The 26,376-nt window shown below is 44.3% G+C and overlaps 1 protein-coding gene and 1 pseudogene across 1 annotated transcript in view; one reads left to right on the top strand and one right to left on the bottom strand.

Moving 5' to 3' along the window:
- Window positions 1-6,568: 6,568 nt before the first annotated feature.
- The window catches only part of Lats2 (large tumor suppressor kinase 2), a 68,117-nt gene continuing 48,309 nt past the window's right edge, over window positions 6,569-26,376 (top strand). The window contains exons 1-2 of the mRNA XM_004854865.4: window positions 6,569-6,786; window positions 19,016-19,553. Of these exons, the coding sequence (XP_004854922.1) occupies window positions 19,215-19,553 (339 nt within the window). The 5' untranslated portion in view covers window positions 6,569-6,786; window positions 19,016-19,214. The remainder of the gene's footprint in view (window positions 6,787-19,015; window positions 19,554-26,376) is intronic.
- Window positions 17,884-18,714, bottom strand: LOC101707872 (CD63 antigen pseudogene; annotated as a pseudogene).

Raw genomic sequence — 26,376 nt, 5'->3', positions numbered from 1 at the left:
AGCAACCACATACCTCGTTACTCATCCGGGAAGCAGAGTGGGTATGTGGAGAATGAAGCCACTTTGGAGCTCCTGGAGGGGCGGCCAGGCAGGTTCACAGGGCTGGGCCAGGTTCCCCTGGGTGGTTTCTGGACCCTGGTGTCCCCTGACTCTATGTGGAAGGCTTCTGCCCAGCTTCCCATGAGGTTCTGTCTTCCCAAATAGCTCAAAGTAAAGCAATTAGAAATAAATTATAATCAGAGTTACTCTCTTATGATTTTAGTATTGGAAAACATATAAGAAGTGATATTTCATACTGAGGACATCCCCCCCACCACACACACTGTAAAAAATAAGACTATGTTAGATATGGTGGCAAACGCTTGTAATTCCAGCCCTTCGGAGGCTGAGGCAGGAAGATGAAGAGTTTGAGGCCAGCCTGGGCTACAGAGTGAGACTCTGTCTTAAAAAGGAAGAAGGAAAAGGTGGGAGTAGAAAGAGGGCGAGAAAGATGAAGTGGAGGAGGAGAAGGAGGAAAGAAAGAAGGAGAAAAAGACAAAGCTGTTCAGGGCTGGGTCCGTGGCTCAGTGGCGAGTTGCTTGCCTAGCATGAGCAGAAACCTGGGTTTGATAGGTGCCACAAACACAAAAGTAGTTAGGATGTGCACGATACATGTTTCTACCTTATGGAAATCTAAAAACTACAATAAAATTAAAATGTAGAAAGAAAACTGCTGGAGCCTGTTCAATAAAGGGTTTAAAAATACAAGATATAAAACCTTTTTTATTTATGTGCTACTTATAACTCTTTTTGTTTTGTTTTTGTTTTACAGTACAAAACCTGGGTTGAACCTTCCCACTGAGCTACAACTCCAGCCCTTTTTAATTTTTTAAATTTATTTTATTTTATTTTTTTGTACCGGGGATTGAACTCGGGACCTTGCGCTTCCAAGGCAGGTAGTGGCACCACTGAGCTAAATCCCTGGCCCTCCTTTTTTATTTTTTATTTTGAAAAAGTTGTTAATTTGCTCAGGCTGGGTTCAAATTTACATTCCTCCTGCCTCAGCCTCATAGAGTGCTGGGATTACAAGCTTGTATCACTGTGCCCAGCTATAACGCTCTTCAAAATAACATCCCACTTTTCTGCAAATCTCACTTCCACTCATACAAGTGCTGTAAAAAATATGGAGGAATTGAGGGATCAAACATTGTTTAATGGTTTTACCAGCTTTTACAAAGTCCTACTACTTCTCTGCAGGAGAAAACTTTTAGGGATAAGAAATTATCTTAGCTCTTACTTTACATGCAGTTTTGATAAGCTAAGTCAGTAGTTTCTTAACAGCAGATTAGCTGAAAATTAATAAAGTGTAATGTACTACCAAAGCTGGACTTTTAATAAGAGAAAATAAGAGCCAGCTATGTAACAGGGCAATTGTAAAGGGAAAACCAGCTGAGGGGGAAATTTTCCCTTCTAAACTCACATTTAGATCACAAAATGCTCAGAGGTTTTCTCCATAAGCAGCAAGCATTTCTCCAGCAGACACAGGCTGGGCATCATATAAAATCAGTTCAGGTCTGACACCATCTACCTGGGGCTAGCGTCACATCCCACGGTGCCAGTCACATGGAGTCAGCTGTCACCCATACTTTGACCTGGCTGTAGATTTGCACTCTCACTCCCCTCCTTAAATTTAATGAATTTGCTAGGTTGCTTCACAGCATGCCCAGAAACACTTCTGTTTAACGTTTATCCTATCAATGAGGGGCATTATAAAGCACCTAGATGAACAGCAGGTGTGGAGCTGGGGTGTGCCGCACCACCAGACGCACAGGTGTGTGCCAATCTGGAAGTACCCCAAACCCTGCAGGATTTTTATGGATGCCCTACCACGCTGGCATGATTGATGATTAACTCAGTCTTCAGCTTCTTTGCCCCACTCAGGATGGGGGTTGGGGAGGGGCTGAAAGTCCCAAGCTTCTGATTATGGTTTCATCTTTCTGGTGCCCAGCCCTCGTGTAGGAGCCCGAGCCCCTTCACAAGAACAAAAGCTGCCCCTATCAACAAGGAAATTAGGAGTTCTGTGTCAGGAACTCGGGCCAAAGAAAATACTATAAGATTCTCCTGGCACGCCTATCTGTGAAGGAACTAAGGCAGGTACGCAGACACAGGTATTCCCTGACGACCCACACGAGGGGCAGGGTTCGAGGGGCTATTATCTGATGGTACAGTTCTAGTGTGGGCTGATGGCATCGTCCTGGAAATGGGTGGTGGTAGTGGCCAGACAACATTGAATTCATCAAGTACTTGATGCCACTGAACTGGTTAAAAATTGTAAAATTTGTAGTATATATTTTATCATAATGAAAACATAGTTAAAAGAGCTCAAGTTCATCTTTGACACAGAGTTGCCAACTAGTAAAGGTGATACTGGTTACTCTGCAAGAAGCTCTCCAAGTCTGCAGAACCAAAATCTTCAAAAAACAATGGAACAAGAGATTTCCCAAGCTGAGCCAGAGGAATGGGTAATATTTTAAATTTTGGTATTTGACACTTTAAAGTACATTAAAAGCTGGACACACAGCTGTAATTCCAGAACTTGGGAGGCTGAGGCAGGAGGATAGCTGAAAGTTTGAGGCCAGCCTGGCCTAGCTACATAGTGAGACCCTGTCAAAAAAAAAAAAAAAGTGTTGTACATTCAGTACATTTAATTTAGCAGTTAAGAGGTTCTTTATAGTTCTTTGGGAGACAGTACAGTCCCTATTCTTAAAGAATTTATAATCTAGCCAAGGAGACAAAATATATGGGTATAAAACAATCAACTAAATGAAACAGTTAGTGTAGTGCACCTTCTTCCTAGCTTTCTAGCCTTTCATGGTCTGACCCTACTCTACTTTTTTACTACTGCCTAGAGAAAACTGTTCTATAGCTAGGAAGATTTCCTAAGTCTCCACCATAATGATTATAAATAAATAAGGGGATTTTTCTTTCCAAAAGTCAGAAATTGTATCTAAAGACCAGAGGCTGCTTTCCAGGCACTAAGGTGTAAAGAGGTTGCCAACAATCAAGTTGTTTGCATTCAGAGACAGCACAGGGTAGAAATGGGGGGTAGTCTCGAGATATTCTACCAGGGGTCCTCAGGTGAACCTCTAAACTGTCCTGTCCCCACAACTGCAGGAGCCTCAGACAAAATATAACAAAGTTCACAGGGGTCAGGGTAGGCCCTGGATTCGATTCATTATACCACAAAGCAACAATAAACTTAGAATTAGGGTAAGGGAGTTAATTTGGCCTCAGTTTCCTTGTTTATAACTACATCATAATCATAAAGCAGTATTTCTAAGCTTTGCAGTTAGATCTATGAAGATTCCAATCCAGCTCTTTGATCTGCAAGTTACTTCAGCTCTCTGCACTTCAGGGTTCTTTCTGTTCTACTAAAAGCTTTTAATAATGTGGTTGTTTTGAGGATTGAATGAGATTCTGCACAAGCTTTGAGCAATACACATATGCAATATATACACATAATATCCTAATTTATACACTTCAATTTTGCCACTCCAGCAGGTTTCGTGCTTTGCTGGCCTTGTTTTAGCTCTTTCTTGCCCCTTCTCAGCTGCATACATTAGTGGGCATAATTATTTAGCTGATTATTTAATTTAAAAAATTTTGGGGTAACTATCCTATTGTAGAAGTATCATAATTGTAAGACAAAAATCACCCAGAATCACTACATCCAGAGACTTCCACTTTTAACAGTGGACTGTATACTATTTTGGAGTTTAAAAATGTATACACACATATAAACATTAGTTCACAAAATTAGATACTAAACTCTATTTTGTCATGTGCTTTTTTTCTTCTTGAACATATTAGAATGTAAGCTCCATCTGACAATAAATCTAATGATTTTGCTCAGCATGGCAATTCCAGCACCTGGCTTAGTATATGGCTCATAGCAGATACTTAAAAGACAAGCAACTACAATCAAAGAACAAAATGGAATAAATGACTTTCCACAAAAATCACTAATCACAACATTCTTCCACATGAGTGTGTCACAGTTTCCACAACTAAGCTCTATCTTGGAAACTTGTTTCCAGTGTATCTCTCTTCGCAAATATATTTGAAAAGGTATTTGAAAACCTTTTACTGGTGCTTTTGAAAGAGGCACAAAGAATAATGTAGCCCACATTAAAGAACTCAATTGCCCAGAATCAACAACTTTTAAGATTATGACAGTTTTGCCTCCATTTTTAAATAAAAGAAAGCAAGCACTGTAGATAAAGTTGAAGTCTTCATTTTTCTCTCCTGTCTGTTTTCCCTCCTCCATTCTATAGATACAGCAGCTGTCATAAATTTGGTGTGTGCTCTTCCAGTGCATGTCTATGCTTATGTAAAGTATGTGATCAGCATAGGATCTGTGGGATTATATTTAAAAATACGGTATCATAGTGTATATATAGTTCTTCAACTTGTGTTTTTTAATTCCGCATTGCTATTGAATTCTGTCTGCACTTATTGACAAGTACTAAGCTAGTCTATTCAGCTACTGTAAATCTTTTTTTTCAATTTAGCTACAGTACATATTCTGTCATTTGAATACCAGCTTTTATTTTACGACTCTAATCTTGGGCATTTGGGTTGATTCTTGTATTTCACTTACGTAAACAATGCTATAATGGTTAATGTAACTGCAGAATTTTTATTAGTTATTTTAGTCACAAATTTTAAAGTCCATTTCTATTAGCTTTTATCAGTGAGACAGAGTACCTGAGAAAATGTGAAAGGAGCAGATTTATTTTGCCTCTCAGTTTCAGTCCATGGCTATCTGTTGTTTTGGGGCTCCAGAAGCCAGAACAGCATGGTTGGGAGCTCATAGCCGCCAGGAAGAGAAAGAAGGAAGGGCCAGGCTCCCAACATCCTCTGCAAGGTGTGCCCCAAAGTCCTAACTTCCTCCCACCAGGCCACACCTCCAAATATTCCACCACTCCCAGTAGGGCCACAGGCTAGGAACCAGGTCTTTAATATATGGGCTGTTGGGGGATACTGAAATCCAAATCGTAACACCATTAAATCTCTTTTACTATGTAGTATTTTTTATTTTACCAAAGTTAAAAAAAAAAATGTTTATATATTTGAAGACAGACAGGGGAGGTCCTTTAATCTACACAGAGGAGGTCTGGCAGCCAGACCTGTGGCTTGGGGTTGGGGTGCAGAAAGCAGTCAGTGTAAGAGTGAAAAGGTACCCGGGTGGACGCAACTGGAGCTCAGGTTTCACAGCATATTGTTTGGAGACTTTGCTCCAATGTCGCACAAGATGTCTGGGGGGCCACACAGGACAAGATGGACCGATGAAATGAATTCCAAATTGCAAGACTATGGTTTGGTTATGGGAGCTGAAAATACAGTGAAATCAGGACCGCGGGTTTAGCTCAGTGGTACCGCTCCTGCCTCGAAAGCACAAGGTCCTGAGTTCGATCCTTAGTACCGGGAAAAAAAATACAGAGAAATCATGACAGAAGTCAGAAGAATCCCTGGAAGAACCAAGGCTTTGCGGGAATTAGTGCGAGGACAGAGGGCTTCGTGGAGACTGAACGCTCGAAGTAGTTAAAATAGTCCTGACTGTAGGGGTGCAGCTCAGTGGTGTGGCTCGATAGTAAAGCTGGTGCCTAGCATGCACGAGCCTGTGGGTTCAATCCCCAGCACCGAAAGAAAAACAAAAAACCCCAGCTAGGACAAAATGACCTTCATTACTGTTTCTTCTGAGATTAAAATTTAGAATGTCACAAGTTTGCCACGCAGAGCGTAGGCAGTGAAAGGAAGGAGGATCTATTAGGCGAGCCAGAAGTAGATTCAGAACTTAGCTTGCAGTCTGTCATTTCTGCGTGGCCTCCCTGCAGTCCCTGCTCAAGTCCGTGTACTGCCTTCGCCAATGGGGAGGTGACAACGAAGTGGCTGGAGGCAGACATCAGTCTCACCTATTGATATACATTACTGTTCTGTCCTACACACCACAAAATGCTTTTCATAAATAAAAAAAAGTTTATGGGAGGGACTGATTAAATTACATCATAGGCCTTTCGGATAAACTTTTAAAAATCTATCATCTGTCTATCTAGAGATTGAACCCGGGGCCGTTGCACTGAGCTACATTCCCAGTCTTATTTTTTGAGACAGGGTCTCGCTAAATTTCCTAGACTGGACTTGAATTTAGGATCGTCCTGCCTCAGCCTTCCAAAGTGCTGAGATTACAGGACTGTGCCAACTTGGACGATCCTTAAATGCTCTTATTTATTACTTGCTTCTATGGTCCCAAAAGAGATCTGTGCTTACAGCTGGCACTACCGGCCTCATAAATTCCTTCCTTTACAGATGTTGGCTTGAAACGCTTAAGAAAATGGGGGCCTGAACGGCAGCCCCCAACTTTTACCCCGGCACAGGGGAAGTACACTCCCGCCGCGGGGCGGTGACACGCGCGGCCGGGCAGGTGGCCGGCGGCCGAGGCAGGAAGCACGGCGGGGCGGCGGGCGCGGCCCTGGCCCGGCTGGAATGCGGCAGGCGTGACGCGCGGTCACGTGACGCCCGTGGAATGCCAACAATGTAGCGAATGTCCCACTTGGGCCGCGCTCGGAGCCGCGCGCGAGGGCCCGGGAAGATGGAGCCGTCGCCGCGCGCGCCGCCCGGGGCGCCCCCGAGCCCGCGGAGCCCGCGGAGCCCGCAGCAGCTCCCGCCACCGGCGCCCGGTGCGGCGCGCGAGGTCCCGGAGCTGCGGGCCAGGACGCCCCCGCGGGTGTAGACCGCGCCCAGGAGGTGAGCGGGCCGGGCGGAAGTCTCTGGGACCAGGGGCTCCGCGGGCCGGCTGCGAGGGGAGCTTCGCCCGGCCCGCCCCACACGCTCCCCGCTCTCTCCCGCCCGCCGGCGCGAGTCGTTGGCGTCGCGGCCCGGGGGTGGGGGAGCGCGTCCGGGTTGGCGGGGCGCGCGGGGGGCGCTTTGTTGCCGGCGGGGCGGGGCGCGGCGGCGTCTGGACGCGGGGTGGCGGGCGGCTCGAACCCCACGCCGGGGCGCCGTCGCGGCGGGTGCGCCCGGGGCCGTTGCGTAACGCGCCATCTGCGCCCTGCTACCCGGCTTCCCCGGGACTAGCCCTCCCTCCCGCGGCTTCCTGCAGGGCGGACTTGGGGACGGGGACGGGCAGGGGCAGCGGCCGGCCTGGGGCGGCCCTTGTGCCACTCGTGCGGGGTCCACGCCGCCGCCAGTGGCTGGGCCGGGGGGACGCGACCCCAGGAAGGCCGGGCTCACCTGCCGGGGTGCCCGCGACAGGGGAAGACTGTCCTGCCTGCCCGCAGCCCGGCGAGGCCCTCGGTGGAAAGAAACTTTTGCAAACATCGCGGCGAAAGAACTTGATTTGTAGATTTTGTTGACAGAAAGTTTGAACGAGAATGTTTACATTTTCGCTGTTCCTACCGTGTATCTAGGGTTCAGAAATCTGTTTAACCTTAACTAGCCAGCCAAGATTGGTTTTGCTAGATTAAACAAAATAATAAAGGAAAAATAAAAATTTATAGTCCAACGGCTCTGTTCACAAAGTATTCAGGGAATATATACTTTTTAAAGGCAAAGTTGCCTACATCTATAAAGAAGTTTAAATATACTGAAATTCAAGTGGAAAGTCACAAACTGATCTACAGGTGTTCTGCTTAACATTTTAACTTAGAAAATGAGGAGTCTTCCCTTGGTTATGGAAAAACTAACTTGTGGCTGTTTATTAGGAAATCTGTACTAGATAGACCTTGCTCCATGTTTTTAGTTTGAATCTGAGTGGTGGTCACCGTTTTTAAGTGCTAAATCAAGAGACTAAGCTTTTCTTTAGCAGCTGGTTAATACAGTAGTAACAAAAACCTTCCTAAATAAGAATGGAGGGACTGTTTAGAAAGCCTGTTTTAAATTAACCATAATTAACAAGACATTATGGTATTCACCCTCCCATAAAATTTTCTCATCCGTGTATAGAAAGCACTGTTGAATGAATCCACCAATGTTCTTTGCGACTAAATTGCTGAACATTTAATGCACTTCAAAATGTCAAGCAGTTTAAATTGATATCTGAACAGAGGCTGTCAGGCAACATTATGAAGGCAAATTACTAGAATCATGGGACTGTGGAACTGTAAGGGATCCTTCTAATCATCTAGTTTGAAAGTTTGATAACTGTAAACTGCAGCTGTGTTTCTTCCGTTAGCAAATCACAGCGTTGTGGGAGGGACTTTCCTTTGGTGGGCGGGGAATGTTTTTACAATAAGATGCCTTGTTAAGTGCTGTGTTGTCTCTAGCCTGCCCTGGACTCCTAAAACCCACAGGTGGGTGGGTTAGGGATGAAGCTGATAAATTCACCCTAACCATACGAAAAGGATTTGGGAAGCTTTGGGGGTGAACTGGGAGGTAGTGGTGTTCTGTTTTGTTGTTTAATTTTTTTTTTTTTTTTTTTTTTTTTTGGTACAGGGGATCAAACTCGGGTCCTTCTGCCTGCGAGGCAGGCGGTGGAACCACTGAGCTAAATCCCCAGCCCAAATATTTTCACTTTCTTTTCTTTCTTTTTTTTTTTTTTTTTGGTACCGGGGATCGAACTCAGGTCCTTGCACTTGCGCATCAGGCGGCAAAACCACTGAGCTAAATCCCCGGCCCTGTTGTTTAATTTTTATTGGTTCATGTTTGCAGTACATAATGTTTACCTTCATTGTAGGGAATTGGTGCATGTACACAACACATCTCAATTCTTTTTTTTCCTCTTTCCTCTCGCCTGGTGTTGATTTGTATTGGAAAAAAGCAGACCAACTCAACTTTTGAAAAGCTGCTTTTATATTTATGTAACAGAATAATATTAAACTTCTAAACAATATTTCTTACTGATGGTTTAAGGTAGTACTAAGTTTGAAGAAATATGGAAGATAAATTTAATCCATTTACTTAGTCTTGACTAAATCTGTGCTAAAAAGGGGTAAAGTATCCCGATCCTCAGAATGAACGGGTCAAGCTCGATTGAGCCTCTCTCTCTTGTTCCTTTTAAAAGAGCTGATTGCTCGTACTTTCTCTGGACAGACTGGGCCTCCAGATCTTACCCTAGGTGATGTGGCTTTGTGTGAGGGGCTTCTGGGTTTGAAGGCGGTGCTGCTTGGCTACTAAAGTCAGTCACTGGATGTTAGTGGTCCTCACAGTACTTGTAAGGCTAATGTCATTTGATTTGTTGTTTCATAAAGTGATGTTGGAAATAAAAGATAATTGGTGGCGATGCTAAAATTAGGATGGAAATTTGGCATTGGTTAATTCTTGCCATTCACTCTGCAAAGACTTTATGTTGCTTACTGTCTAGACCATGTCAACTTAATTGTGATGAGTGGGGTTTTTTTTTAAGTTAATTAGCAAATTCTTTTTGTTTGTGTACCAATGTTAGGATTTTTTCTGGAGGAAGGAAAAAAATTCATATTTTGTAGTTAGCAGTGGACTGTATTTAACATGTATGTAATACAGATCCTCTGGACCCTGAGTCAGGATGGTAAAGATTTTAAAGAGTTCAGGTTGGGTTTTGAATGGAGCTGTTTGGAATACTGAGCCTTTCTACCTTCAGGCAGTTATCTTGGGCCCGAATGCTAAGAGCTAATTAACTCCATCTTAGCTGCTCGGTTTACTCCTGTTTTTTTTTTATTAAATGTCCCCAGCCAGCACCTGCCCCTCCCCAATGTTGTTTGCCAGTTCCTCTTTCTCTTCTATGTTTGAACCTTTTCACAGGAAGTTCCAGACTCCAAGAATAGCTTTATGCTTCCTCCATCACATCATAGCCCTTCAGCCTTTCCAGTTTTGGTGAAACATTGCTTTCTCTAGAAGACTTTCTCCAAATAATATCAACACCTTCCTGAAGAATTGTGCTCTTCTGTAGAAACAGGCACATGCCTGTTATCCGGTCTTGGGATAGTCACAGTATTTCTGACCACTGTCCATAGCATTAATTCTCAGGCGGGGTGGCGCTCCAATTCCCTAGCTGGGTTGTACCTAGAACTTGGAGAGATGGGTGCCAAGGAGGTAGGGACATGTCAAGGACTGAAAAATCCCTGCTGGTATTCAAGAACTGTAAGATACTCATACTGTTGAGCTGCCTACTGTCAGAAATGCCTCAAAGAACTAATAAAATTATCTACAACCTGGTCATTCTGTTGAGCTCTTGAGTACAAATATTTGTGGATCTGTTAATTTTTGCCATTGAGATTTGCATAATATGTATCATGTAGGTAGCAAGTACAAATGTTTAATAGAGAAAGTGGTGAACATGGTAAATGTGGTGGTGTTCTCTTCCCACCTAGACCCTGAGCTTATTTAGATGTGAGATACTGTTTTACCAGGGTGATACCTCTAAGATCCAGTACAGTGCTGAGCCCACTGAGGTCTTGTGATGATGCTGTTGATTGGACAGTGGAATTTCTTCTACAGAGTTTTCCTGAATCTCCAGAAAAATGCAGTTCCTTCTTTCTTCAAAGACCCTCATTATGAGGGGAGCCCTTGGCCTGTGGCTTCCTGGCCTGGACAGTGCTGGAATGGTAATGTCCAAGTGGTGGTTTATGATTCTGACATTTAGCATCTGGCTCGAGGCCTGATCCATCTGCCTAATTTAGTTTGAGCCTTGCTAGTTATAGTAGGGATATGATTTAAATAATAACTGGAGTTTTAAGTCCAAGAAATACTGTTTTAAAAAATGCCAACGTGTCATTAGCATGGGTCCCATGAGACATGGGTTTGGTTGGTTCTATGGTTGGTGCTTGATGTGTGTTTGGCAGCCTGTGTGGGTTTATGAAGCACTAGGAGAAATTAGAATAAAAAATTTTGACCATCTGATAGCATTTTCCAGGATTGGCTTGAGAATTGGAATTGGATTTGGTAGGACCAAATTAAAGGGTTGTGTAAAGTATTGCTCTCACACTGTTTACATAAGCCACCTATGCTAAGCATGGTACTCAGCTCCAGATTTAAGAAGGAATTGCTTTTGTTTTGTGAGTTGTTATAGTTTTTAAATTTCAGTGGTTTTTTGTTGTTTTTTTTGGTACTGGGCATCGAACTCAGGTCCTTGGCACTTGCACAGTAGGCGGCTGTTTTGTAGTTTCTAAAAAGTACATTTCAGTCAATTGGTAATGCCAAAGAAATTTCAAAAATTAGATTTATTTTACTTCATATCCCCATTTTTTAAAGTTCACATCCCTGAGGGTCATATTTATAAAACTTGATGAAAGGAAATCTACCGTATGTAAAATCTTACTAAAATGGTATGGGAGTATGTCAGAGTAGCTCATCTCCAGCTGTAGTCTTTATTTGATCTATAAATATTTTCATGAAAAATTCTTTTAGAAGTTCATAATTTGACCATGAAATCAACTGTCTTCAAATGAAGCTGAAATGAAAAGCGCTGGCCTGAGAAGATACTTCCACTCTCTGTGAACCTGAAGGGAAGTTTCATTCTTTCCAGAGTATTTGGTAAGAACATAGCTGAGTTGGGGTTAGTCCTCAACCCATAGATTTTGTGTTATGGATTGTCTTGAAAAGACCTGGACCAAAGTGGAATATCCTTCGTATCAGTGCTTCTGCAAGACCAAGATAGAAATCAGAAAATGATGCCTTTCCCTCTATGGAGTTCACTGAAGAAAACCAAAGGGTAGATTTTTATGGGGTGTCAGAATCATCCTCTCAGCCTTTCTGTAGATTTGAAATTTTTTATGAGAGATTGTTGATGGGGAAGAAAAAGAGAATAAAAGAAAAACCAAGACTGCTGATCCTGCTGCTGTTTCAGGGCACAGCCCTCTGGTTTTTCTTATTTCATACGTAAACACAATAACAGAAGTGTGCTGGCGCTGGTCTTGCCTGCCCCCAGTGATCTTAGGAGCCGAATGTTGGTGACACATGGCTGCTCCAGGCTACCTACCGCTCTGCAGTGCTCTGAGGTGCTCTGTAGCTGGAGCTCTGTGGCCGAAGGTCTCCCTGGAGTGTTTTGGTGTCGTGTGGTGGAGAGCATTAGCAGGTTGGGGGCATGTGCTGCTGCCCTTGGAGTTTATACCTCACTCTGGGTGGGGACTTTGCCCTATGTCAGTACCCTGTATCTAGGGATGGCTTTTCGTTTGTGTAGCTGTGTTTAGAAAGCCAACCAGTGTCCAAACACTAGGTAACTAGATATGAATAATTAGATGATTTTTTTCCCTTTATAAAACTTGAGGAAAAACATACATACTATTTTAACCATTCACAACTATATGGCCCAGTTATGTTAAATACATTCATGTCATCATTGCTGACTATTCCTAAAACTTTTTCATCAGTCCATTAAATAATAACTGTGTTCCTTGTACTCCTGGTAACTTTTATTCTCCTTTCTGTCTCTTGGTGTTTGCTTAATCCCTGTAACTCACATTAAGTAGAATCATACAATTTTTGGCATTTTGTGATTGGTTTCACTTAGCATTTGTCCTCAGGGTCCTTCTGTGTTGTGGCCTGTGACAGGATGTCCTTTTTATGGCTGAGTAATTATTGTAGAGTCACCTGCCCTGGGAGAGCCACACAGTACACGTGTCATGCGTATGTTCTGCAAGGGCCCACCTGATCCCCCTGCTCCTGTATGAGCAGAGTTAAGCCTGTTCCTCAGAGGACCTGCCTGGCTGCCACCAGCTATGGGATTTCTTTTCCCGGTCCCTCAGCCTGGCTGCGTGTGCTGGGTTGTGACTCTGGGTATCCAGGCAGGTCTGTGCTGAGTGGGCCAGCACTGTGGCACACAGCCCTCTGGAAAGCTCTCCCCTCAAAGTTGTGGGTGTTGTCCAGTAATAGGGTAATGCATGAAGTTACACGAGGGAGGAGTACGTCAGCTCATCTCACCAGGCATTGCATTGGCTCTGCCAACAGCTAAGCTAGATGCATCTGACGTGGGGAAGCAGGGCCTTGGTTCAGCCCTCGAGGCCTCCCACCCTGACAGCCTTAAGGGCAGGGGCACCCCATGGCATAGCTGAGTGGGCTTAGCCTGAATGTCCACTGGGTAGGAAGGATGAGATCCAGGCAACAGAATGGACCATGGCAGTGAGTGACGGTCAGTGCTGGGCACCACAGGTGCGTATCAGCAAATGTGGTATATGAAATATGGGAACAAAAAGCATTGCCTGGATCATTCCATAGATACAAGGTGCAGAAGCTGGTCAGCCTTGCTCAGAGCTGGAAGTCATGAAGGTTGTTCCCCAAGCTGCCTGTGGGAGCCTGGGGCTTGGGTTGCAGTGATTGTGTTTACAAGAGTGCTGTCTCGCTGAGCATGTCAGTCTTAAGATTGTGTGCTTTAAATGTGTATGTTAAATAAAAGGATCACCGCCCAATGCTTTATTGTCCCCCTCCTTCCAGTACCTTCCCTTTTTAGGGCAAATTCTAGGGGGAGCTTTGGAGCCTGAGAACCCAGCAGGGCTGCTCCTGAGTCTCCTCCATCTGCTGATGTGACTGGGCAGGGCATCTGCCTGTCCTCTTGTCCTGGCTTTAACAGACTTTCTCGTGGCTCTTACTCTTCACCCTTGACTGTCACCCTGCTGTAGCCCTTGTCCTTTCAGAGTTGAGGGGGAGGTGGCTTGCACTTCTTTGGGTTTTTTTTTGCGGGGGGGGGGGTTGGTACCGGGAATCGAACTTGGGACCTTGTACTAGCAAGGCAGGCGGCAGAACTACTGAGCTAAATCCCCGGCCCTTGGCTTGCCCTTCTTAGCAGTCTGCTAGTGTCTCTTGGTGGAGAGTGAAGCAGGTCACTGAGTGAGCAGAGCCTCCCTAATGGCTCCATTGGGTGGTGAACTGGCATATGCCTTTAACCCTAGACTTCTGGCCTAGTGATGGGGCTTCCTGGAGGCCCACAGCTTCTTGGGGTAGCTGCTGCACACTCTAGAATCTATCTGCTTGAAGTGGTGACTTCTCCCTGCCCATTCATCCTCCCCTCTGCTTCCAGACTCCACTCTGCAGGGCAATTCCAGCCAGGGCTCTTCTCAGCTGATGTTGGATGGTGGTGTCCCCTTCTGCGTTGAGTCCATACCTGGACAGCCTTGAAGGCCCTTCCACATGTAGCCCTTGCATCCCACACCTCTGTGGCCACCCCCTGGAAAGCCCCCGCCTGAGAGAACTGAGTTTGGTTCCTGGAGACTGCAGGCAGCACATTCCTCTGTTCTTTGCTCTGTTTCCCTCCCTATGGAATTCCATTCTTCCCAGTGCTTAGACTCAAGTTATCTCTCCTGCAAAGCCATTTATGACTTTCTCCTATTCTCGCATCCCTTACACAAGTCCCCCTTGTTGGGGGCATTTTTAGCAAAGCTGTTTGTTTGTCTGCCTCACTTTCAGCTCTCAATTGACAGCAAACTTGGTAAAGGAGAGATTTTTTTCTTCTTCCTCCTATCGGTGCCTGGGGCTCAGGAGGCATTTGATGAATGATTGTGAGGTGGGGGGTGGTACTGCAGGGTAGGCTAGTGGGCCAGGGATGAATAAATACGTTCTGACCTAGCTAGAGGACTCCCTGCCTGCCCCTCCCTTGGGGCAGGCTGCTTCCTTGCTCTGTTGTTGTGTAGGTGATGTGGATTGTGTCTTATTTGTTTTGGTTTTCAAGGAAGGGGAGAAAATTAAATATTGGAAACCAGGTGTTTTGCACACATTCCTACCAGGAAAGAAAGAACTCTCGTGCTCTTTCCCTGACATTGGAGCCACTCCTCTGATCCTCCATACGTGCTTGGCAGGCTCCCTCCATTTTGTTGGAATGTGAGCTTATGGTTTTAGAAAGTTAGGTCTTTCAAAACAGATGGTCAGACCGCAGAGTCATTGGAAATGAGCATGTTTGCAATATGTCCCGTTCTACTCCATCTGAGCAGAGCTCGGGGCTCTGCACCCTGGCCACCGTGTCCCAGGTGTCAGCCCATCCGCTCTGCAGCCTTACACAGTCATCCCAGTGACTGAATATTAGAAATCATGTGTTAAACTAGAGATGTCGTGTTGAATAAGTCAGGTTGAGTAAGTCAGGTTATTACCTTCTGAATGAAATCTTCTCACAGTTACACTGAGAAAGCATATAGTTAAAACCTCGAAGACCACGGTCCCCATCTAAGAAAGGAGTAGTGATTGTTAGGTCATTTCTGAGTGTTACCTTTTGTTTAGGGTTGTGTAATAGATTCAGATACGTTAATTCATATAATATTCAGGACAGTGCCTGGCAAATGGCAAGTGCTGGATAACCCTTAGCTACCCCCTTGCAGGGCCTCACCTTAGTTACAAAGGGCCTTACTGACACTCAAGCTCCAGGTCTCTCTGCCTCTCCCTTCTGAAAAGATGCTGTTTTTTCAAAAAATTAGTTTTATCTATACAATTCAAATACACGTACTGGTCACAGTCATCAAAGACTCTGCACCTGTGCATGCTACATCTAGGTTCTGCTTTTCTCCCAGTCCTCTACTCCCTTCAGCCCCGCCCCCTTATTTACAAAAGCTTTGCTTCCGTTTTTTCCCCTTCTTCATTTTTTGCCCTTTTCCCTTCCCCCTTCACAGTTTCCTTTAACTTTTGAACAGTTTCTTTCTATTTCACGTTATCTCTTACACATTTTTTTTTTAGTTCTTTTATTGGTACATTGTAGGTATGCAATTCGTTTACATTTATCATTGGGTGTTTGTACCTGTGCATGATATATCTTGGTTCTTCTCTTATACATTTTTGTTCTTATTTACCCTTTCAGTTTGTCACACCAGAGAAACAATGCAATGTTTGCACATATGTCTGATTTATTTCACTTAAGATTATATCTCAGGTTGCAGCCATTTAGCTATAAATGTCTCAAATTTATCTTTCTTTATGGCTGAGTAGTACTCCATTGTATAAAAATAACGACATCTTTATCCATTCTTCAGTTGATGGGCATTTGGGCTGTTTCCACGATTTAGCTATTACAAACTGCTGCTGTAAGCACATATATCACTGTGCTATGATGCTTCTAATTCTTTTGGGTAGATACCGAGCAGGGGAATAGCTGGGTCAAATGGGACCTCTAATCCTAATTTTTTGAGGTATCTCCACACTAATTTCCACAGTGGTTGCACCAGTCTATACTCCCACCAACAGTGGAGCAGGGTTCCTTTTTCCCTACATCTCCGCCAGCGTTTGTTGTTGGTTGATTTCTTGATATCAGCCATTCTTTCAAATGCTGTTTTTAAAAAACAAATTTTCTTTGTGCATTAAAACTCAAAGTAAATGAGGTGTGGTAGTGCACCTGTCATCACAGTACTCTGGGAGGCTGAGGAAGGAGTATTTCAAGTTCAAGCCCAGCCTGAGAAAGTTAGAGACCTAGTGAGATTCCATCCCAAAATAAAGAATAACTAAAAGAGGGCTAGGGATATGGCTCATTTTGAAGGACCTAGGTTTAGTCCTCAGTTTAAAAAAAGAGAGGGTGGGGAGAGGAGACAGACAGGTCGACAGAAAATCAGAGTGATTATCCCGCAGGCCTGCTTATTGGGTTCTGTGGAATGAGAGGCAGTGGTGGATGAGGGCAAACGAAAGGAAGGAGAAGGTGATGCCCATGAGACCTTGTTATGTTCTGGGGCATTTTGGCCACTTGTGGGCATCCCTATAGGTTGGCACAACTAGTTAAGTGAGAAACCACACAGTGATGGGTATGAGGGTTTCATTGTTTCAAGATACTTCTCAGCTCGCATTGGGGGTTAGCTGGTAAACCCGTCATAGATTGGAAGAAGTTGTAGTGGAAGATGCAGTTGCTTCCCCAGCCAGCCACAGCTTCTAGCTCAGCAGCCTGCTTTCCCCTCGTGATTTTGGGGCGGACAGGGAGCTCTATCACTACTGCTACTCCTGTCAAAAGACCTCTGACTCTAGGCTGGCATATAGCTCCCCTGGGGAAAGAGTCCAATGCGAAGCATGGTTTCGATTGAATGCCTGTTACTTTTTTGTGTCCTAACATTGCAGAGTTACAAGTCAGACCCTCCTAAACTGAGGCCATGGGTGCTGCGGGTGAGGCTGCTCACATCTCAGTGCTCAGCAGCACTGCCTCAGTGTGGTGTCTGTTGTGTACGCAGCTCAGACACCTGGCCAGCAGCTGGCTGCTCAGGGCAGTGTCAGGTTGGGCTGGATTTTGCCTTGTGAATGACATAACAGAATACTGTGGAAAAGTGCTTCTGACTTCTCTCTCTACAAGGAGCTCATTTCCGTGCTAGTCAGAGGTGGTCTACACTAATCACTTGTACGAGACAGCCACTTGCTGTCCACGTGGCCACAGTGCACTCTTGAGAAAGAAATTGCCCGTGCGCTTTTACCAGTTCCCTTCCATGTAGTTATCAATTTCTTTTCATTTATTTATTTGGAATCAATTTCTATTTAAAAAGATGCAGTGTTTTTATTTAGCGACTCAGGTCAAAATGCTAAGTGGCCACCTTGTAAAGAATGTAGGAAAAATTTACCTTCAGTCTCATCACATATTGTGTGGAAAGTGCTTTGATACAGAACACCCTTAATGCAAGACAAGTTCTGTCATGTCTTTCAGGAAAATTGGAAGAGCTGTTTGAGGAAAGTTTCTAAAGATAAGAAGGGATCACAGCCAGCAGGTGGGTGGGGAGATTGGTGGAACTGTGAGGGGAGGGACAACAGTATGGACTGCGAGTTGATTAGCTTTAGGGACAAGCCAGAAATCTATGTAGAAAATGTGACCCTCAATACTAAAGTCGTGGATTTCGCAGTAAATATGTATGTATGGTATGTATGTATGTATTGGTAGGACAAAATGATCCATTTAATTCAAAAACCTGGGGGGTCTTATTCCACTCCCCTCTATGAGGCAGATAAAGAGACCAGACCCCTGTATCACTTGGTAGCCACTTGGGGTGCTCTTCACAGGCAGCAGGCAAAGACAGTTACTAGTACCTCAACAAAAGCAATGCCCAGGGCTACTGTAGCCACCAGCAGCACATTTTTTCTCAGCCTGGTCCTGATCCTCTCCACACAGCCCCTGGTGTGGATAGTGTGCACATTGAAGCCAGTTCCACAGCCCGCAGTGACACAGACCCAGCAGGAGCCAGGATAGAACTTGGCCCTCTACCAAGCTAGGGATGTTCTCCCAAATCTGTGCAGTTAGCAGGCCACAGCACCCAAATTTTATCTTCAAGTTGTCCAGGAATGCAGCTGTGTCATGGCTTTTTTTTGGTAATCATGCACCTGCTGCTGCAAGTCCTTATTAAACTCTGCTGTCACCTTGTCTCTAAAAAACATAGCCAGCATTGGCTCCAGCCACCTCCACTAGCATGACAAGAGACAGGAAGATGGCAGAGGTGATCGCATGAAGTAGTTCTCCTTGCAGTCCCCACACCAGCCCAAGAGGCCACCAGGAAGAGGAAGGTGCCCACAGCGATGGTGATCACAGGCAGCAGAGTTCTGGGAGCAGCCCTGAGGGTCCTGGTCCCACTGAGGATAGGCTTGACCACCACACTCACCTTGAACAGTCCCCCTGCATAGCTGCCACGTGCCAGCAGAACAGACAGCAACTTGACACATCTCATTCCTCCCTCTCCCCCACGGCTGCTGGGCCCTACCCACAGAATAAGTTTGCTGACTCCTGTAGCAGAAAAATAATTTTCAGGTCTTGACAGTCAAGAGGGATGGAAAACATTTGTTTTAAAAGAAGAAAGTGTACAGAAAGGGTGTGGGCTTTCAGAGAATGAGACACCATAATGAAATACTTTAAATAAGCTATCAGTTGTTCAAACTTATTCTTGCCCTGACTTTCTATATATATTTATGGAGATTTACTTGATTGTAGACTACATGTCATAGGAAACATCTTGGGACAGATGTCATGTGCTCTGACCAGAGCTGAACAGTGTATTTTTCACTTCTAGGAGGTTATATGTGTTTTTTCTTTCCAGGTGGAGTATTTCTAAGATCACTGTTCATTTCTGAAAAGTAGCATTAACATTGTGTGAAAACCACAAATGAACATTTTTCTCCCATTTATTTTCTTTTTCAGAGAGTGATGGTATTCAAAATGAAGATGCTGGAAAATTTCAGTTCTTCATAGGAACTACAAAAATGGAAGGAAAAAACATTTTCAAAAGGAGACTATTTTGAAAATATGCTTACAACTAACTGATAATGTACAGCTTTTAAAAAAATAATAAAACACTTGGAGAAGATTATATTTATGGTAAAAGGAAACTGGACTAACAATGAGGCCAAAGACTTTTCCTGCCACAACTTACTCTGGAAATAGCCGGCAGCGACTGCAGGAGATCCGAGAGGGGCTAAAGCAGCCTTCCAAACCTTCAGCTCAGGGGCTGCCTGTGGGACCAAACAGTGAGGGTTCCCTGGATGCCAAAGTCCTGGGAAGCAAGGATGCCACCAGGCAGCAGCAGATGAGAGCCACCCCAAAGTTTGGACCTTATCAGAAAGCACTCAGGGAAATCAGATATTCCCTGTTGCCATTTGCCAATGAATCCGGCACTTCGGCAGTTGCTGAAGTAAACCGACAAATGCTGCAGGAGTTGGTGAATGCAGGATGTGACCAGGTGGGTACAGACTTCCTCTGGCTTCTCCAGGGACAATTATAGTGGGTGGCCTGTGGGGAGTGCAGCTGGACAGCCAGAACCCTTTGGCAGTGTTCAGATGCTTTGGCTTTGAATAGCTTGCTACTTACAGAAGTGTTTGTAGGTTAACCTAGGGGCTTTTTAATGCTTCACTGAACTCCCAGGAGTTTTGGGCTGCTTTTCCTTTTCAGGCAGGATCCAGAAGTGTCTGAAGTCTCCTGAAATTGTGCCATGTGCACTTTCTGTCCTCTCACTGTCTCTCTTTGTCCCTCTGCTGGGGATGGAATCCAAGACCTTGTGCATATTAAGAATGTGCTCTGCCACCGAGCTGTGCTCCGAGCCCAGTTCTGAGAAAGCTGAGTGTGATGGCACATGCCTGTAATTCCAGCACTCTGGGAGGCTGAGGCAGGACGATTACAAGTTCCAGGCCACTCCGGGCAACTTTGTGAGAGACCCTATCTCAAAATAAAAGAATAAAAATAAAAGGGCTGGGGTGTAGCTCAGTGCAAAGACCCTGGGTTCAATTCCTAGTATAGCACCACCAAAAAAAAAAAAAAGAAAAGAAAAGAAAAGAAAAACTAGAAAAGACAGAAATCATCAAAATGTAATGGGGCACTCTACCTTCTCAGTTGCTTAGGAAAGAAGAATATGTTCAGACAGCTAATACTCATCATACATAAATATGTAACTCCATGCTATACTTTGTGATCGCTTAGTGTCTCCACCTGAATAAAACCCACGTTGAAGGGTGGAGCTGGTGTCCAAAAGGTGTGAAAGTAGTTGGTAAGCTAGAACTAGCGAAATTGTCATTATGCCGTGAAAGGGATTGTGAAAGCCAGTGCTTTATTTCTATCTGTCATCTTAAAAACCATAGTTGCATGAAATGGAAATAAGCAAAGTATTTTTGCTGCCTTGGAAAAGGAGATTTCATCATCACATCACACCAAGATGACTTGAGCACTTTTGGTAGAAATACCCTGATTACCTGCCCCTGGCATTACAGTCATAGAGGATAACAGTGTCATCTCACCATCTGGTGTTTCCAAAGGCAATTTCATTTCTCTAGTAGTTTATTACCATAGAACTGAACAAGAGAATTAGCTGGGCATGGTGGTGCACATCTGTGATCCTATCACTTGGGTGGCTGAGGCAGGAGGATCGATGGGGAGTTCAAAACTAGCCTGGGCTACGTGGTTCAAGGCCAGCCTGAATTACTATCGAGACCTTGTCTTAAAAAGAGAGAGAGGGAAATGATGCTTCTCAGATGATCTGTCTGTGAAGCAGATCCTGGGGTTTTTTTTGGTTTTTTTTTTTGTAGCTATGGACAGGGCAGTTATATTTATTTCAAAACAAAAGCTTTGTTGGGCTGCATCAAATGCAGAAGAAAAGGAGTATTGAGGGGCATGGTTAAATTACCAGTGTGCATAACAGTGAGGTATGCCTCAAATAAGCCTTTAAAACTCTTAAGATCCTGGGGTTTTTTAAGGGACTTCCTGACACTTGGGGAAATGCTGGGATTAACTTGTGTCTAGCAAGCTTTGTTCTGTAGAGCCTCCTTTGTAAAGCACAGGATCATGAACAATGTCGTGTGGAGGGTTTCAGAGTGGAAACTGACAAGAAAGATAGGGCCTTGCTCACTGTGGGAGTACGAAGTTACATAGGGTGCCAAGTGCTGTCTGTCCCCAGACAGAGTGGAATGCTTTCGAAAGTAGACAGGGAGTAATTCTGAGGGAACCCCAGAGGAAGATTATAGAGGGGATTTTAGGCCCACTGCAAAGCTTAAAATCTGTAAATCAGTTGCAAACAAAAGAAGCAATCAGGCCTGGTGTTCTTTGCAATTGTCTTTCAGCTGTGAGAAAAAGAAACAAGTCAAGCAAATAATCCACAGTACAGGTGGGATCTTATTAGGGTGAAATCCATTAGTGGTAATTACAGTGCAAGAAAAATGAAGCTGGTGTTGTTTCTAGTACCCTAAATACAAGCACAGTACAGGAACATTAAGGATCATGATACCAGTGAAGTTCCATCAACATGTAGTTTATGTTATCAGAAGGAGCTCCGTCTACCATATTTAATGCTCCCCACATAATTCAGTTTGTTATTTAGGGTTACTTTAGAATTTAAAGCAGCCGTGCCCTCCTCCTACTCAGGCTGCTCCTGCTTTCAGATACTTCAGGTGGGAAAGTCATTCTGTAAACCTGCCTGATATGAGGAAAAGACAAGCGTTGCTTTGGGACCTGTGCGTGTCTGTTGGATAAAGCAGATCATTAGGATTCCAGTCTAATAGGTAAAGAGGATCCCTACTGTTGCAGCTTCCCCCCTTTGTCTCCTGTTATTTCAGATGCATTTTTGTTCTGTCTTTTGAGTTTAAGTGCTGTCTTTAAACCCCAGTATTCATCAGAGCGGCCGTGAATGCGCTGCTCTCCCGAGTCTTGTGGGCACCAAGTCGAGGCACGAGCTTTCATGAGCAATCTCTTATTGCATGTGCATCCACACATACATTTTGTCATTTTATTTGGACTAAAAATTATTGATAATATTTACCTGTTTGTAAATGACCGGTACTAGGGATTGACAATGGCCTTCATCCTCAGTTGTTGCATCGCAGCTTTTTTTTTAAAGACAGGGTCTTACCACATTGTTTAGGCTAGGCTTGAATTTGTAGTCTCCTGCCTCAGCTTGTCAGAGTGCTGGAATTACAGGCATATGCCTCCATGTCCAACTTTAACTTTTTATTAAAGTAACATTTACATTTAAAAAGTGCACAATTCATAAACTTTATAAAGCTTGGTGAATTTTTACATATTAAGCATACCCATGTAACTGACATGGATGGGCATATTTCTCATTAAAACTTTACCTCATGCTGACAGTTGCTAGAAAAAAGTAAAAGACTTAAGGTTCAATGATTTCTGGTAATGATATAATGTACATGTCAAATGATATATAGTGTTCATAAATCTTTTGAACATAAATTAGTGAAGATTTAAGAAAATTCTATAGGTAAAAAGAAACTAAGTCAATAGGTTTGTGTTCCTTAAGCAAGGAGCTATTCTTTAGATTTACAGATTCAAGGAATTGGAAAGACAAGATGTTTCTGATATGAGTGTCATGTTTTGTAGCCTTGGGCACATTGGTATAAATAATAATTTAACTTTTACTTTATTCCCTTATAATATTTAATTTTTTTTCTTTAAATCTTTATGGTTTCAAACGACCATATTTCTAAATTTTCCCCTTCAAAGTTTTAAAAAACATTAATTGGATTTGCAGTGATGTTCACATGCATACTATTTCTCTGTTCCGAAGTGTGTGAATTGTGTTCTCCTTCTGAGTTGAAGGGTGAACCACAGCACATCTCCAAGCCTCGGGTGGAGGGTATAACAGTGCCTAGGATCCCGGGAGAGTGAAGCTCCAGTTCAGCCCTGCCTGGCACAGTGCAGGGACACAGGACCCCTTAGGATAAAAGCATTTTATCTCGTTATCTCCTCAGGGAACACCTGGATGAAAAATCTTTTCAAGTGTCCCAGGAAATGCTTCTGCCTCCCCAAGGATCGCTGTGTGTTCTCCCTGGGGTCCTTTATCCTGGCCATTGGCTCAGTGTCCATGCCTTCCCTGCAGGATTTTTCTCTCTGCTGTGATGTTCCTAATTCTACCCAAATCCAGTTCTTCCCCACTTTATTATGTGTGTTTAAGTGACTTAAATTTTTAATGGAATGAGGGCTACAAGAATGTTTGGGGCCAGGGATTTAGCTCCGTGCCACCACGCCTGCCTTGTAAGCGCAAAGTTCCGAGTTCAATCCCAGGTACCCCCCCCCCAAAAGAATGTAAACAAACTGATTTTAGTGCATCAGGTTCTGTAGAAGGAAAACAGCAGTGGCCAGGATGTGTGTTCAGGGGCAGGTTCTTGAGAACAATGGTCACAACACCAAGGGAATTGTGATGAACTGGTTAATGAGCAAAGGAGGGCAGTTCTTGGTATTTTTCAGCTAAAAAGGGCAGCAAAATTAAATTTGTCCATAGCACTGGCTGGGGTGAGGCCTGGAGCACATGGGCCTCCAGTTGGAAAAGCACTGGGGTTTGGAGATGCCTGTGTGCCTGGCACTGACCTCAGTGCCTGCCGTGCGTAATCTTACCGAAACGGCACAGCAGTCACTTGAGAGGGATTCTAGTTACTGTCCCCTTGGTTAGGGGACACTACAGCTGGGGTTGGGGGAGGTGTGCTGAGCAGGTGACCGGAGTGCTGTCCTGTCCTTGACCCCCAAGCTGACCTGTATGCAGAGTGCTTGTGAGACAGCCCGAGGACCAGGACTGGGGCCGGGCTTGGAACAGTGCTCCCTCCCTGAGGGCCCTCAGAGTTCTGGCTTTGAGTTCCCTTGTTTGTCGCTGGTCTTTGCTGGACAGCTGCTGCCTTTTTAAAATTCTGTTTCGTGCCCAGGACTCAGGATTATCACCTGTCTCCTCCCATTTTGAGGGCACAGGCACAGCCCTCCCCAGCCCCTGATGCCTCCTCTGCTCCAGCTGCAGCTTCTAGTGCTCTGCCCAACTCATAATATCAGTGAGCTCCCTCTGCCAAGGAGGAGTGACATGGGCTCCTCCCAGATACGTCCTCATGCTTGCTCATTCAGGGCTCTTTGACATACTGTTTTGTTGGCTGGTCATATTCTTCCCATCTTCTTCTGATCTGATTCTAGGCTCAGGCCAGATTTCAAGCCCAGCATCTTCCTGACTTCTTTTTGGATGAGAGCAGTTCCTAGTCAGACTTTTTAGTGTGTGTGTGGTAGTGGGGATGTAACCTAAGGGCTTCACATTGAGCTATATTCCCAGCCCTTTAAAAACAAAGAAATTTTTTAATTTTAACTTTGAGACAAGGTTTCACTAAGTCGCTAAATTGCCCTGGCTCGGCTTGATCTTTCAATCCTCCTGACTCAGCCTTCTAAAGTGCTGGAATTATAGACATGTGCCCCACATCTGGGTCCTAGTCATTTCTGGAGCAGTTTACTTCTAACTCCTAGGTGCTTATGCATTATGTTGGCACTGTTTTCTCTCTTTTGAGGGAAAGGCCTGGTTCCAGAGAGTCCGTCTGTACAGAAGCCTCCCAGCTCCCTCTCTGGGGTACAAGCTCAATTACTCTTTGTTGCAGGGAGATGATTCCATGCGCTGGTCCAGTCAGACCAGTCCCCTGCACTGTCCCTGGGACAGACATGGCACCTAAAGGCAGCTCTTCCTAATGGGGCACAAATGGTCTGGTTCTAATGATACGCGAGTCTCTCCAAAACACCTGTAGAGGAAACCCAGAGAAACGTGCTTTGTCTCGGTGACAGGATCTCGCCTCAGGGTTGTTTTGCTGAAATAAAGGTCTTTTGCAATGAAAAAGAGAAAGAAATTTAGGTAATGTGTACATTTGCTCTTCCTCTGGAAAGGGGCCACTTTTCAGTGTGACTGAACACTCACACTGTGCTGAAACCCTAGTGGAAGAGGGAAGAGAGAAGCACTTCAGTTTGGGAATGTCGGTAATGTAACAGGAAATCAGAGCACAGTGGTCTTTGGGTGTAGCCATTGCTTGCCCTTCTCCTCCCTTTTAATGACATTCAAATCAAATGTGGCCCTGTCAGAGGAAGAGCTGCATACTTTTAAAAGTAGGCTATAAAATGTCTTCAGAGACAGGGATGTAACTTGGTGGTAGAACGCTTGCCTAGCATGTGTGAGACCTTGGGTTCCATCCCCAGTATTGTCAACAAATATAAACAAATATTTTTTAAAAAATAAAATTACTTTGACATGACACAAGGAGATCTTACCTTTCTGAGTCATACCCCTGCTCTACGTACATCCCCCTAGTCTAATGATGGCAGTCCTTCTAGGGACTTTTTTTTTTTGGTACCAGGGATCGAACTTGGGTCCTTGCGCTTGCGCAGCAGGCAGCGAAACCACTGAGCTAAATCCCCGGCCCTAAACCTTTTAGAGACTTGAGTGCCAAATTGCAACCCAAAATGCACTTATTTATGAAAAAGTGACAGGACTGCCGTTAAACCCGAATACTGAGGTTTTAGTTTAGAAAAAACAGCTCTACATTAACATCTTTTGTCTTAAAAGAAAAACACAGTAACACGGCATTACAATAAGATGTGGCCTTTACTTCTGGAAGATATAGGAGAGTATAAAAAGACTATATGGATGGCCTGTAATTCAGCCCAGGTAAGATCATGCTTAACATTTTGAGTATAAAGCTGTCCAACTTTTTTCTAATAAAAATGTGTATACTATTATTTATTAAGCAGTTGCTGTGTGTAATAGATGTCCCTATTTTTCATAACGGAATGGGTTAACATTGTTTATCTAGAAGCCAGGATCTGACACATTGACCCTTACTTCTTTGGTCCCTAGGTGAAAGAATTCTCCATAGGCCCTGGAGAACCGCAGGGAGAATCTGTGCAGTAAATACAGAGAGTTATACTTTCAAGTGAGAAGGCTGGCATTGTCATGAAGGCATCTGCTTGTGACTTTGGGTGCCTTTTCATGCACACAAGTTAGCCCTGGGGTTCAGGGAACTATGGTGATTGTGCCGACTATTGACATTTCTCTTAGGGGTTACTTTGGAATGTTGATATCTCAAAGATGTCTTCCTTGTAGGTATTCAGTGTTCTCTCAGGGGCCTTAATCATGTAAGAATTTAAATTGCATCTTAGCCCAAGGAGGAAGGTCCTTAAAGAATGCTCTCCTTTCTGGTATCATTGGGTGTAGGCTGTGGCACAGGCATGCTATATTCCTTGTGGGAACAGGCGCCAGCTGGCCAGGTATCAGA

This window comes from Heterocephalus glaber, unplaced genomic scaffold, assembly GCF_053883595.1.
Source record: "Heterocephalus glaber isolate CG9 unplaced genomic scaffold, H.glaber_assembly_v1.0 deba00001719, whole genome shotgun sequence".
NCBI lineage: Eukaryota > Metazoa > Chordata > Mammalia > Rodentia > Bathyergidae > Heterocephalus > Heterocephalus glaber.
The sequence above is the reverse complement of the archived record's forward strand: the minus strand, read 5'-3'. Positions and strand labels throughout refer to the sequence as shown.